This window comes from Xiphophorus hellerii, chromosome 22 (assembly GCF_003331165.1).
Source record: "Xiphophorus hellerii strain 12219 chromosome 22, Xiphophorus_hellerii-4.1, whole genome shotgun sequence".
NCBI classification, from domain to species: domain Eukaryota; kingdom Metazoa; phylum Chordata; class Actinopteri; order Cyprinodontiformes; family Poeciliidae; genus Xiphophorus; species Xiphophorus hellerii.
The window spans coordinates 27,257,313-27,269,647 of NC_045693.1; the positions used below are offsets into that span (position 1 = coordinate 27,257,313).

A 12,335-nucleotide genomic window follows, 5' to 3' on the forward strand; every position below is an offset into this window, starting at 1 on the left:
CACCATGCACAGGGAGAACATGCAAACTCCATGCAGAAAGACCCCAGCCAGGAATCAAACCCAGGACCTTCTTGCTGCAAGGCAACAGCTCTACCAACTGCACCATTGTGCAGCCCGAGTTAGTAAAATATGTATGATAAATGCAAAATAATAATTAGAAGACTTTACAACAGTTTGTTTTTGAACATGTAGCCAAATAATTGATAACCATTTAACAATACTCTTAAGAAGCGATTTAAGAAAAAAAAAAAAGACTATATATATATATATATATAAAGTAGTGCTCCCCTGGCAGATTTCTCCACTTTTAACAAGAAATAATCTGCCAGTGGAATTAATCCATTGTTTTTATTAATATTGATGAATTATCAGAACTTACTTGTGAGTCTGTATGTCTGATTTTAAATTTATTAAGTTACTAGACAAAAATACTTTGTAATATTTAGTGTTTTTGCGGTGCATGCATCAGATCTTTAACAGGAACAGAAAGATTTGTTAATCTCGAAGGCGACACTTAATCAACTCTGTGCAAAATAATTACAATTTCTTGCCAAATGTGACATTCCATCCATTCAAGAGGAGGATTTTCACCACAGTAACTTCTAAGGTGTTTTAAGACAATAAGTTCATGTTAATAAAGACTAAGCACAACCTGATGAAAATAGAAGTTCAAAACAAGCACCGCCCTGAATGTCTGGAGTCTCCAGAGTGACCTTGCAGAGGTCTAGAGGTCACAAGTGTTCATCTCTACCAGAGCAGCGTTAACATTCAGTGTCATCTGCTCTTCCTGTCCCGGCCGGTTCCATTGCTGGTGACGCCATCCAGCTTGAGGTGAGCGGCGCCAAAGCGTTTGATGAGCGCTCCGGGCAGCAGAGCCATGAGCGCAATGGCCAGCAGCTGAGTCAGCGTCCCCCACGAGAAGATGTCGTCCAAAGAGGACAATTGTGAGAGGACGGAGCCCGTACGCACACAGATGAAGTTGTACGGGATTAAACCTTGGAGGAGGAAGATAAGACGGAAACAGCAGCTGTGTCATTGGATCTGCGACACATCTGTTTGTCTATTCATTTTTATGCTTTTAGCTCACCTATTAATACAGAGAAGAAGAAAATGGATAGAGGGATGTTGAGGACAGGACAGGTGATGTTAAGGAACCAGTTAGGAGTCATGGGGAAAAAACGAAGGAAGAGGAGGAAGAAGAATAAGCTGCTACGATTCTCCTCCACCTGACAGGAAGACGACAACAAGAAAGTCCAGGAAAGAAAATATAACAAAGAAAAGGTTTTGCAGGGATTCAATGAAAAAGAAAAACAAGACGTGGTTAGGAAAGAAGTTGAGGAAAATGTTCAGTTTCAATCCACCGATTCTAAGCAAAAACGCTTTATTAGTGCAAAACTTCAGTCCAACAACTTTATTATTAGTTTAGTTTAGATTGAAAGAGATTTTCATTAAACCAAAATGTTTCTGATGGGGAATAAAGAAAATGTCAATATGCAAGCATCAGAACATATAGATTAATGTGACACTTTAAGATTTCTTTTGCATTTTATTGAGTTATTTGTAGACCGAAAAGATGAACAGAAAACTCAGAGGCATTTTGTTTCACTTTCATGTTTTCCCTTAGACCGGCTTTATCTGCCCTGCCAGGTTCATTTTTCAGTCATATTTGCACCATGTTATTCTTTCATAAGTGCCACAACTATAAACTAAACATTTATTAGCAAGCTAAAAAGTTAGCTTCAAACTAAATATTTAGCTCTGAGCAAATTATTTAGTCTGAAGCTACATATTTAGCCTCAAATTCAATATTTAGTTTGCAAACTAAATATTCTGTTTGCAAGCTAAATAATTAATATTTAGTTATTTATATTGAGTTATTTAGTTAGCAAGCCAATTATTTGGCTTGCTAACTAAATGTTTAGTTTTGAACTACATATTTAGTTTGTAATTTGAATATTTAGCTTGCTAACTAAATGTTTAGTTTTGGACTAAATATTTAGTTTGGAAACAAACTACCTGGCTTGCTAAAGAAATATTTAGCTAAGAAAATATTTAGTTTGAAGCTAAATATTTAATTGATATATGAAATATGCATCTTCCTAATGAAATATTTAGTTTGAAACTATGACATTTATAAATTCATAAGTAACATTCATTTATGACTTTAAAAAATGAGCTTCCATTTCTTTTTGCAGGTTCATCTTAGATATGAGCTGCATATATTGTACCAGATGTTAGAATGTCTGTCTTAACCTCCATGTTGGATTCATGTTTTCCAGCTTCATTTCCAGTTGGGTCAACATTTCTGACACTCGGAAAACATCCAGAATATCACCGAAAACAAGTTAAATCCTACAAAAAAATTAGCCAATTCTTGTTTACCACACAAATAAAGGATAAATGACCAATCTGGTGAAGATTGACCCGCCTACCTTCATCTGCAGCAGAGCCACTTTCTCTGGGAAGAAGTGAACCACATACTGCTTCCCAAACGCCGAGGACAACAGGAAGCAGAACGTGGAGCCGAAAGTGGCGAGCAAGCAGGTCAGCATCAGACCCACCCAGGGTCCGAAAATCGCCCCCCCCAACATGTTCTGAAACAGGGCAGATTACATGGAGGGAAGTGTTTTAGTTTCCCTGCTTTCTGTTTAGTTTCTCTCAGTGTGTGGCTCACCAGGAAGGAGGACCCAGGTATGGCGAAGGACTGCTTATAGAGGTAGGCGCTACAGAACAGTAGCAGAACGTAGCTGTAGTTCTCTGTTTTGTAAAACTTGAGCGTGTTGGCCAGTTCCTGTAGTGACTCCAGGTCTGATGGAAACGTCAGCCTGGATGGAAAATCAGAGGAACACACCATAGTACACTAATGTGAGTTTTTTAATTTGCTACTAAAATCAAGTTGTGATATGACTGATGAAACACAATAAGAATGAACCTAAAGCACAGCAAAGAAAATTTACAACAGGTTGACTGAAAAAGAGAGCAAAATGGCCCATTTAAAGGCCCAATCTTAACCTGATTCAAATGGAAAATCATATTGACTGTGCGGTAATTTCAACAACCTTTGCATTTATTTCACAAAATTTTGGGTTGGTTTGAAAATCTTCCTGCATGTTTTAGCTTAAACGTGTTATGCTAAACGTTTATGGTCAAATGTTTAGCATAATATTTTTTATTTGTTACTGAAAATCTAAATGTATTGTCACCAATTTACAGCAGGGAGACGCTGCTACAAAGCAAAGTATTGGTTTATCTTAATATACCTGATGGTCAATCTGGAAACTTTACCCGTCTCTAAATTAGTCACTTCGCTATAGTGCATTTGTAACTTGGTTGTATTTCTCTTTTGTTATAATTACACAAAATGTCTTTTTTTTGATTATTCGTATTGTTCCTTACCTGACTGAAACACCTCTAAAAACTCTGTCGTTGTTTTAAGTGTGTTACTTTAAGATTGGAAGCACCTCCTTTTTGTTTCTTCTTCTGTGGTATTGTCTTTAAATTGTCTGCACCCCTTACAGACAATTTAGGGGTCTGTAAGGACATGTTTACATGTCCTTACAGTAAACATAGACATGTTTACATAGACATGTAAACATAGACATGAATACGCCGATGCCTCATTGAGCGGGTCGGTCTGTTTGCTGTGATAGGTCACAGCGTCCGCCATATTTAATGTGACGTATCTGCCAGTAAGCTAATACAAGTGAATGAACCGAACTTCATAAAGTGCCATTCTACAATACCTGTCACTGACACATTCTCTCACACACACTAATATACAGTATGTACTAGTCAAAGAAAGCACTAAAGACAGTGTTTCTAACTTTTGATGTGATTATTTAATTGTTATGGGAAATTTAGACCCTCCCCTTTTGTCATGTTGATGGTAGAGGTGTGTGCTGTTTATTTTTCATCTAAATACATCCAGTTTATTTATAGATCTACTAAGTTAGTTTCTGTTATCACTATTGTAATATACACTGCCTGGCCAAAACAAAAGTCGCCACCAAAAAATGGTCACACTCTAATATTTTGTTGGACCGCCTTTAGCTTTGATTACAGCCCGCATTCGCTGTGGCATTGTTTCAATAAGCTTCTGCAGTGTCACAAGATTTATTTCCATCCAGTGTTGCATTAATCTTTCACCAAGATCTTGTATTCTTGTAATCTGAGATCCTTCAATGTGTGCAGCAAGATGTTGGAGACCTTCTATCACAGTGTTGTTGCCGGTGCCATCTTCTTTGCTGCTGTGTGTTGGGGAAGCAGCATCAGAGCCAGCGACTCTAATAGACTAGACAAAATCATCAGGAAAGCTGGCTCTGTACTGGGACTAAGGCTGGAGTCCCTGGAAACTGTGGTGGAGAGGAGGACACTGAAGAAGGTTCTGTCTATTATGGACAATAAACAGCACCCTCTCCACAACATAGTGGACAGACAGCGGAGCACCTTCTCACATAGACTGCTCCAGCTCCGCTGTCGTAGGGACAGATACAGGAAATCCTTCCTGCCACATGCCATCTCACTGTACAATAAAAGCTAAATCACTGTTCTGCACAAATCAGTCCAATTTCACACAACTGCACTGTGGCACACTAGCTGTACATATATTTACATATACATACTGTTTCTGCATTTTTGAATCTTGCAAGGACTGCTCTAAGCTGCTTTTTATATTGACAGAATGTTATATTTTATTTTTATTTTATCTTGTCTACAATTGCTACTCAGTGGTGGTTGTTGTGTGTCTTGTCTCTATGCTGCTGTAACTGCGAAATAATTTCCCTGCTGGGATGAATAAAGTAATTCTATTCTATTCTATTGATGATGGGAGAGTCTGACCACTGCGCAAAGCCTTCTCCAGCACATCCCAAAGATTCTCAATGGGGTTAAGGTCTGGACTCTGTGGTGGCCAATCCATGTGTGAAAAAGATGTCTCATGCTCCCTGAACCACTCTTTCACAATGTGAGCCCGATGAATCCTGGCATTGTCATCTTGGAATATGCCCGTTCCATTTGGGAAGACAAAATCCATTGATGGAATAACCTGGTCATTCAGTATATTCAGGTAGTCAGCTGACCTCATTCTTTGGGCACACAATGTTGCTGAACCTAGACCTGACCAACTGCAGCAACCCCAGATCATAGCACTGCCCCCACAGGCTTGTACAGTAGGCACTAGGCATGATGGGTGCATCACTTCACCTGCCTCTCTTCTTACCCTGATGCGCCCATCACTCTGGAACAGGGTAAATCTGGACTCATCAGACCACATGACCCTCTTCCATTCCTCCAGAGTCCAATCTCTATGCTCCCTAGCAAACTGAAGCCTTTTTTTCTGGTTAGCCTTACTGATTAGATCTTTTCTTATGGCTACACAGCTGTTCAATCCCAACCCCTTGAGTTCCCTTCACATTGTGCGTGTGGAAATGCTTTTGCGTTCACAATTAAACATACTCCTGAGTTCTGCTGTTGCTTTTCTTCGATTTGATTTGACCAAACGTTTAAGTAATCGTCGATCACAATCATTCAGGATTTGTTTCCGACCACATTTCTTCCTGGAAGACGATGGTTCCCCACCATCCTTCCGGTTTTTAATGATGCGTTGGACAGTTCTTAACCCAATTCTAGTAGTTTCTGCAATCTCCTTAGATGTTTTCTCTGCTTGATGCATGCCAATGATTTGACCCTTCTTAAACAGACTAACGTCTTTTCCACGACCACAGGATGTGTCTTTTGCCATGGTTGTTTAAGAAATGAGGAGTTACTCATTGCATCAGCTGGGGTTAAATAACTTGTTGCCAGCTGAAAGATAATTGCCTTTGCAGTACTTATCCAATAGGAGGCTTGTACCTATTTGCTTAGTTAAATCCAGGTGGCGACTTTTTTTTTGGCCAGGCAGTGTATTAATCCATTCTGTAATGTAAATATTTAAGTGAAGCTATGATCGCAAATTAGCAGGAATTAACTTTAGTTCTGTTATGTACTTTTGTGTAGGACTTGGAGTGGGATGCCATAAAACGGTTGTTTTTGTTTGTTGTCATTTTTACCTGAACCAGATCTGAGGAATCTGAGCCAGTATCAAGTGGAAGACTGCAACCAATATCTGTGGATCTCAGAGGAAGCGAGTTGTTATAATGTTACTCCGGCAAGAGCTCGTTTATTCTAACATTTTCAATTAAAGAAAAAATAAACAAAATACAATTACAGTATAATTCACATTCATTCAACATCCAGAGTCTTTACAAGGAAATTAAATAAAACAGGCATAAATAAAATAACATAACAAAAAATGAAGAAAATCTGATTCTAAGTTAATATAACCAACCTGAACACAGTAGCTCATCTACAACACACTGTAAATACCAACGTTTGGCAGTTACAGCGGTTATAAAGGAGCTTAAGCTTACCACAAAAAAATACACCTTTATGAGAAAAAAATATATACTACGCTAAGCAGTTCCTAAATACCAATATGGCAATAGTGCCCAAATACAAATATAGCAATCACTAATTAAGTAATTTAAATAAGTCCAAAATCTCAATGGCTTCAACAACAAAAGTCAAGGTATCTACTGACACAGGTCAAAGCTTAATATAAAACGGTCCAAAATTACACATGTAAGTGATACGAAACACTACAAAACTACTCTCAGTATATTTACAGAAGATTTTAAAGAAGCTATGTTTATGGGTTTATAGGAGTTGCCTTTTATCCCACCTGTGGATCACAGACGAAGCGAGTTGTTATAAAGTTATTCCGGCAAGAGCTCGTTCATTCTGAGCTGCGCATGCCCAGAGCCAGAAAACCCGTTCTCCCTGTTAGACCCACAGCCACACGAGAGCGCCCCCATTGGCAAGAAGCTGCATGCACACAACACATATATCTACTGTATATATATGGGAAATCAAAGAAGAAAAAAACGAAGACAGAAGCCAGGACTAATTCTAATTCAAAAATAGGGGGTGTATTAATTAATTTAGTTTCTCAACTCACTACATTCTCATCAGGTATGTTGTGTAAAAAATATTTATTTTGATTACTTAAAAATTGTCATGTTGTACTGCGGGAGAGGACTTGGAGCTGGCAGTAATAACACGCTTGTTTTCTGTTTGTTCTCGTCAGAAATAAATTGAGAAACCATCAATTTCAAAGAAATCCCATGTCACTGCCCTGATCATTCAATAAAACCAGCACAACGCAGAAAGGATTCGTCATAGCAGTTACTGCTGAGGATAACATTCAGTTACCTGCTAAGTAACATTAATATTGACTATCGATATTGGCCCAAATTTTGAAATCTGTGCATCCCTAATCTTAAGTAGAAAATGGCTTTCATCTCAGTTTAAATAGTTAAAATTCAAAAAGAGCAAAAATTTGAAACCAGACCGAAAAAACAGAACTGTAGAAGAAACAGTGACCATGCTGTGTCTCTGAGTCAAAGAGTAACTGGATACATCCAATTCAAAGATAGAAATAGCATCACTGCTTGTAGACTTGAGGACAGACTAGAAGACACTTCTGAAAACTCACACTGCAAAAAGAAAATCTCCCATCTGTCCGGTCCGCCTCCCCACCCTGACTTGAAACTCAAGCTGCTGACTTTTCTCTGCCACCTGCTTTCACGTCCAGCATTGCTTACTCTTACTAGTCAGAGGACAAAGATCCAGCCCTCTTACTGGTCCACTGGGTGGTTGACGTGGAAACGGCCCGACACGTGAAACTGAATGGATGTATGTACAGTATTTGAGGAGGGATACTTACTGCTGACTCTACGAAACATATTCTGCCTCAGCAGAACACTCTATACACACACACACACAGAGGAACGGATAGATGTGGGATCAACCCACCAATCACATCAGGGTTAACATCACTCACCCCAACATAAACAGTAAACCCTTCAGTTTCCTTTGGCTAAGAAAAAAACTACTAAAGGGAATTTAGTTTACAAGATGCCTGGATCATTTAGTCGTGATCGTGAGTAATATCAATTTACTGGGCACAAGCACACACAGGCACACACACATAAATGCTTTCTGCATTTGGCCTCGGAGTGTCTGGCTCAGTGTTATTCTATCATCCCTCTGCAGTGTCACATTTAACTATAAATTTAAACTCCCCAAGTGTTGGGGTTTTATTTAACGCACAAGATCTTAAAATTTAACTTAACAAAATAGCTTAAGGGATTATTTTGGTTTTCTGAGATGTGTGAAACGTCATTTCTGGTTTTTAAGTTGCTGAAATCTCCTCATAGTGACCCGTTCACTTCGATTACGGGTCACCTGGTCTCAGCTTTGGGGAATCCCCTTCGGCTTTTGAAATAGATATGAGTGGCTCATCAGAAGATTTGCTGCTTCTTATTATTTACCTTTTTATTCCACTTCAGAAGGTCTAATAGTAGTAAATGGAGTCATTAACTGTGTCTCAATTGACCATGTAGTTGCGCAATTTGACATTTTGAAAATAAATTTGATCATAACAGAAACTGCATTTTCAAAAAATCTTAGTGCTAGAATGAGGTGGGGGGTTTTGTCGTATTGAAATTGATTTATTCCTCAAAGTCCAATGGAAACACTTTTTTCACATCACATGATCAACAATCAGATGTTACCACTGGCAAAAACCATGAAGAAAAAGATGATTGGAAGTAATTAGGGGATTGTGGCATAGAATATTTTTTGATGAACAATTTTATTCACATCTGATTTTAATTGTGTTTCTTATTTAATAGAAACAACTCCGGCTCCCACCTTACCGGCCACTGTTAGTCGGCTGGCAGCAAGAAGGTTAACACTTAAAAGAATCAAAACATTTCTTGACAGTTATGGTGTGGAAACTGATCTAATCTCTGTTAAGCTAACAGAGAATAGAATTAACGAGTTTAGGGGCATTTTTTCTAAGCAGCCAACTCTTAGTTGAACCAGCTCAATTAACCAGCTAATGATGCTGGTTAATTGAACTAATTTACCAACTAATATTAGCATCTTATGATGCAGTTTGATAACTGGAACAGTAGATAAAGGTTATATCTAGAAATCTAAATGAATGAGGTGTTTTGAACAATAAGCCCTTGAAGAAAACTACCAACATTGAAAGCAGTTTAGCATTTATATTTTTAGCTTGCAAACCACAAAATAACATCACAAACATCAACTACCAGTTTTATCTTTCAGTTTATTTGTAATTATTTTTTTTAGTAGCAGCACTAAAAGCATCCCTTTGTATTATTATTGTTGTTGTTATTTACTTTGATTTCAAGTCAAAGTTGATTTGGAAATCGACTCCCAGTGGAATTCTGACCGCAACAAAATAATACATCAATTTATGACCTAACCCTAACACAACAGAGACACAATCAAAACTGTCAGATGACTTATTACCCGCGATAATAACTCAGAAATAGTCCAAATTAGGATGTATTTTTATTTCTTTCCTGCTTACGGAAAGTTTCTGTTTATATAATAGGTTTGTGGTGCCTTTCTATCCTAAAGAAAGATATAAAACTTCAGATATTTCACAAAAAGATACTAACATTCATGGAAAAACCTCACATAATCTTATATTAAAGCAGAAAGTACGGCGCCCACTGTAAGAAAGGCTTACAGTATTCAATTATGCTGAATAACTGACCAGTACAGTATTGCGAGGGAACGCAAAAGAAAAAAAATCTCCATGTCCCCTAGGGGGCTCCGTACGTTCTAATTCATTTTCTGGGTTGCAATGATATCAGTCTCTCTGCATAATAATCTAAAAATTAATCTAATATTAGTCTAAATAGTGAGTACTCTACAGTTTCTAAAGAAATAAGCCAAAGAGTGACTAATCTAATTTGTTTAGAATTAAGAAGATAAAATTTAGTCGATTGAACCTTCTGGCAGACTTGTAGAGATACATTAATCCAGAAAAAGAAAAGAAAGGAGTATCTGTGTGGCTCTAGTACCGTCAGGTTGGACTGTATTTCATTTAAAACAGTGTGTTGCCTTCTTCCTGTCTGCCTACTGTACAAAAAATACGAGCCACTAGCGCCGCAAAAACTCTTCGGAGAAAAAAAAGAAAAAAACAAAACAAAACAAAAAAAAACCCCACTGTGTTGCTACCTGTACTCTCGTACGGCCTCTCCCTCCGGTTCAGACCCCGGCTGGAGCTGCGTCGGTCCCGGGGGAAGGTGCGTCGACAGCAGGTAGAGGTAGACACTTGCAGTCGCCACGATGACAGTTAGTCCCGCTAAGGAGCGCATGCTGTCCCGTCCAGAGAAACTTTTCTGCTGACCGGCAACTTCCACCAGCAACTCAGTTTAAGCGCAGAGGTAGTACGCCCAGTGGACGACAGGTTGCCGTGTTCTGGTTCCTTTGGACTGCACCGGCTAAAAGAGGGTGTTACTTTCCGAGAGGCAAGCCGCATATGACGGTTGACATTCTGCTAGGGGTCGGTGCACGGATCGTATAGCAGCCTGGTGAGAGACAACTTTCTTAAGTACATGGAAATGTTTTTTTCTCTAATTAGCTAGCACATACTGTTATCCAAAATATATAGAAATATTTCTTAATTTCTGTGAAATATTAACATATTTTTTAATGCAATGTAAACATGCAATTTAACACAACGACCACTAGAAGGCAGGGTAAATAAATACAACTACCCGTACTTGAATTGCCGTTTTAAAGTGAAACATAGTGATATTTCTACGTCAGGCGTATTTTCATTCAGCCTGTTAACTCACTGTTAAGTGTATTTACTGTGGAATTAACATATAATTAATAAATATTAACTTAAGAATTTATAAATGAAATAAAACATATTGTCACTAACATTTAAACACATACAGTGGTTTGAAAAAGTATTTGTCCTCTAGTACGCCGTGACTTAGTTTGCTTTTTGTATTTGTAGCAGCTCCCCAGCAGTTGAATTAACCAGCCAGTCTCGACGGGTGAATTTAGCGTTTTTATTTTCTTCGGGTGATTCAGAATCACCACAGTCACCACAGTCACCGTGAAAACTAAAACATATACAAATATTAGAATACAAACATAAACTTACAATACAAACAACAAAACAAAACGTACCTCGCTGCTTTCACTGGGGAACACTAAGTGTTGATTTCTTCATGCTACTCAGCTTGACAGTTTAAGTCATTGATTGACACGACAATTCTACCAGCCTTTAAAGGGCCTGCCCTCATTAGTTACGGCAGCCCAAGAGGTACAACAAAAACCCCCAAAACATTACAAAGTGTAAATACCATTAAACAAAACAAAACAACAACAACAAAAAAATGCTAATCAAAACAGACAAACATCCATAAACAATCTGTGTCATACTTAATTTAGAAAGTTCTTAATTTACTTTAGTCTACTATCCGTTACAGTATTTATTCGGGTTATATTTGTCTAGAATAAAACATGTTTGATGATCTGAAACATTCATCAGTCTTTGTGCAGTGCAGCGAAAATATAATATCATGGTAAGTGACAGGCAGGTGCAGAGAAGGATGGGGGGGGGGGGGGGGGGGGGGGTAAAGAGGGCTTGAGCCCCTGCCCCTTTTATCCTTGATGCCCCTAGTGCACAGGTCTCAAAGTCCAGTCCTCAAGGGCCGCTGTCCTGCAGGTTTTAGATGTGCCACAGGTACAAAATGCTGGAATGAAATGGCTTAATTAGCTCCTCCTTGTGTAGATCAGTTCTCCAGAGCCTTAATGACCTAATTATTCTATTCAGGTGGTGCAGCAGAGGCACATCTAAAAGTTGCAGGACCCTGGAGGACTGGAGTTTGACACCCCTGCCCCAGTGCATCGGTAAAAACAACTCATATAATCATGTTAAGGTTGTAACTTTCAGTTTAATCGGCAGCTAACAAAATTGTAAAATAAATAAATTTGTAAACAATTGCTCTATATTTCGCAAAGTTGTAGATATTTCGGCTGTCTGAAATAATTTGTTCCCCCTCCATAAAGTGGGAACAAATTAATTTACCAGCAAGTCTTTAAATGTGTTTATTCCTCTCATCATCAGCAACAAATCCTGTGGATTTGGTGACATTTGATCATTATTTGCCAAAGTTAAAGGAGGGTGAATCATATATTTTAGCCACCTGAAAAAACCTGTTCCCCCTCCATAACATGTACATGTATAGATTATATTAATAGAATGATTTTTGATGTTGACAAGATGCAGGTTTATTGATTATCAGGTCTGTTTTACACAAGCCAGGTTCCTGTTGAAGATCTTATTCCAGATCTTGTTCTAGACCAGGAGAGAGGATCTGCTCCTGTCTGTTCCAAGCAGACCAGACTAGCGAGCTAACCACACATTGAATCAAGAGAAACGTCACATCCCTTCA

The 12,335-nt window shown here is 38.4% G+C and overlaps 1 protein-coding gene and 1 long non-coding RNA gene across 2 annotated transcripts; one reads left to right on the top strand and one right to left on the bottom strand.

Annotated features, from left to right (window-relative positions):
• Positions 1–398: 398 nt before the first annotated feature.
• Positions 399–10,303, bottom strand: LOC116713737 (transmembrane protein 41A-A-like). The gene is made up of 5 exons (XM_032553978.1): positions 10,099–10,303; positions 2,675–2,825; positions 2,433–2,594; positions 1,088–1,226; positions 399–995 (listed from the first exon to the last, which is right to left on the bottom strand). Exons 1-5 carry the CDS (start codon positions 10,236–10,238, stop codon positions 775–777), a joined length of 813 nt encoding a protein of 270 aa, XP_032409869.1. The 5' UTR covers positions 10,239–10,303; the 3' UTR covers positions 399–774.
• Positions 10,304–10,343: 40 nt separating this feature from the next.
• LOC116713741 (uncharacterized) lies at positions 10,344–12,138 on the top strand. The gene is made up of 2 exons (XR_004337910.1): positions 10,344–10,454; positions 11,714–12,138. It is a non-coding gene; the product is annotated as an uncharacterized LOC116713741 (long non-coding RNA).
• Positions 12,139–12,335: the final 197 nt, after the last annotated feature.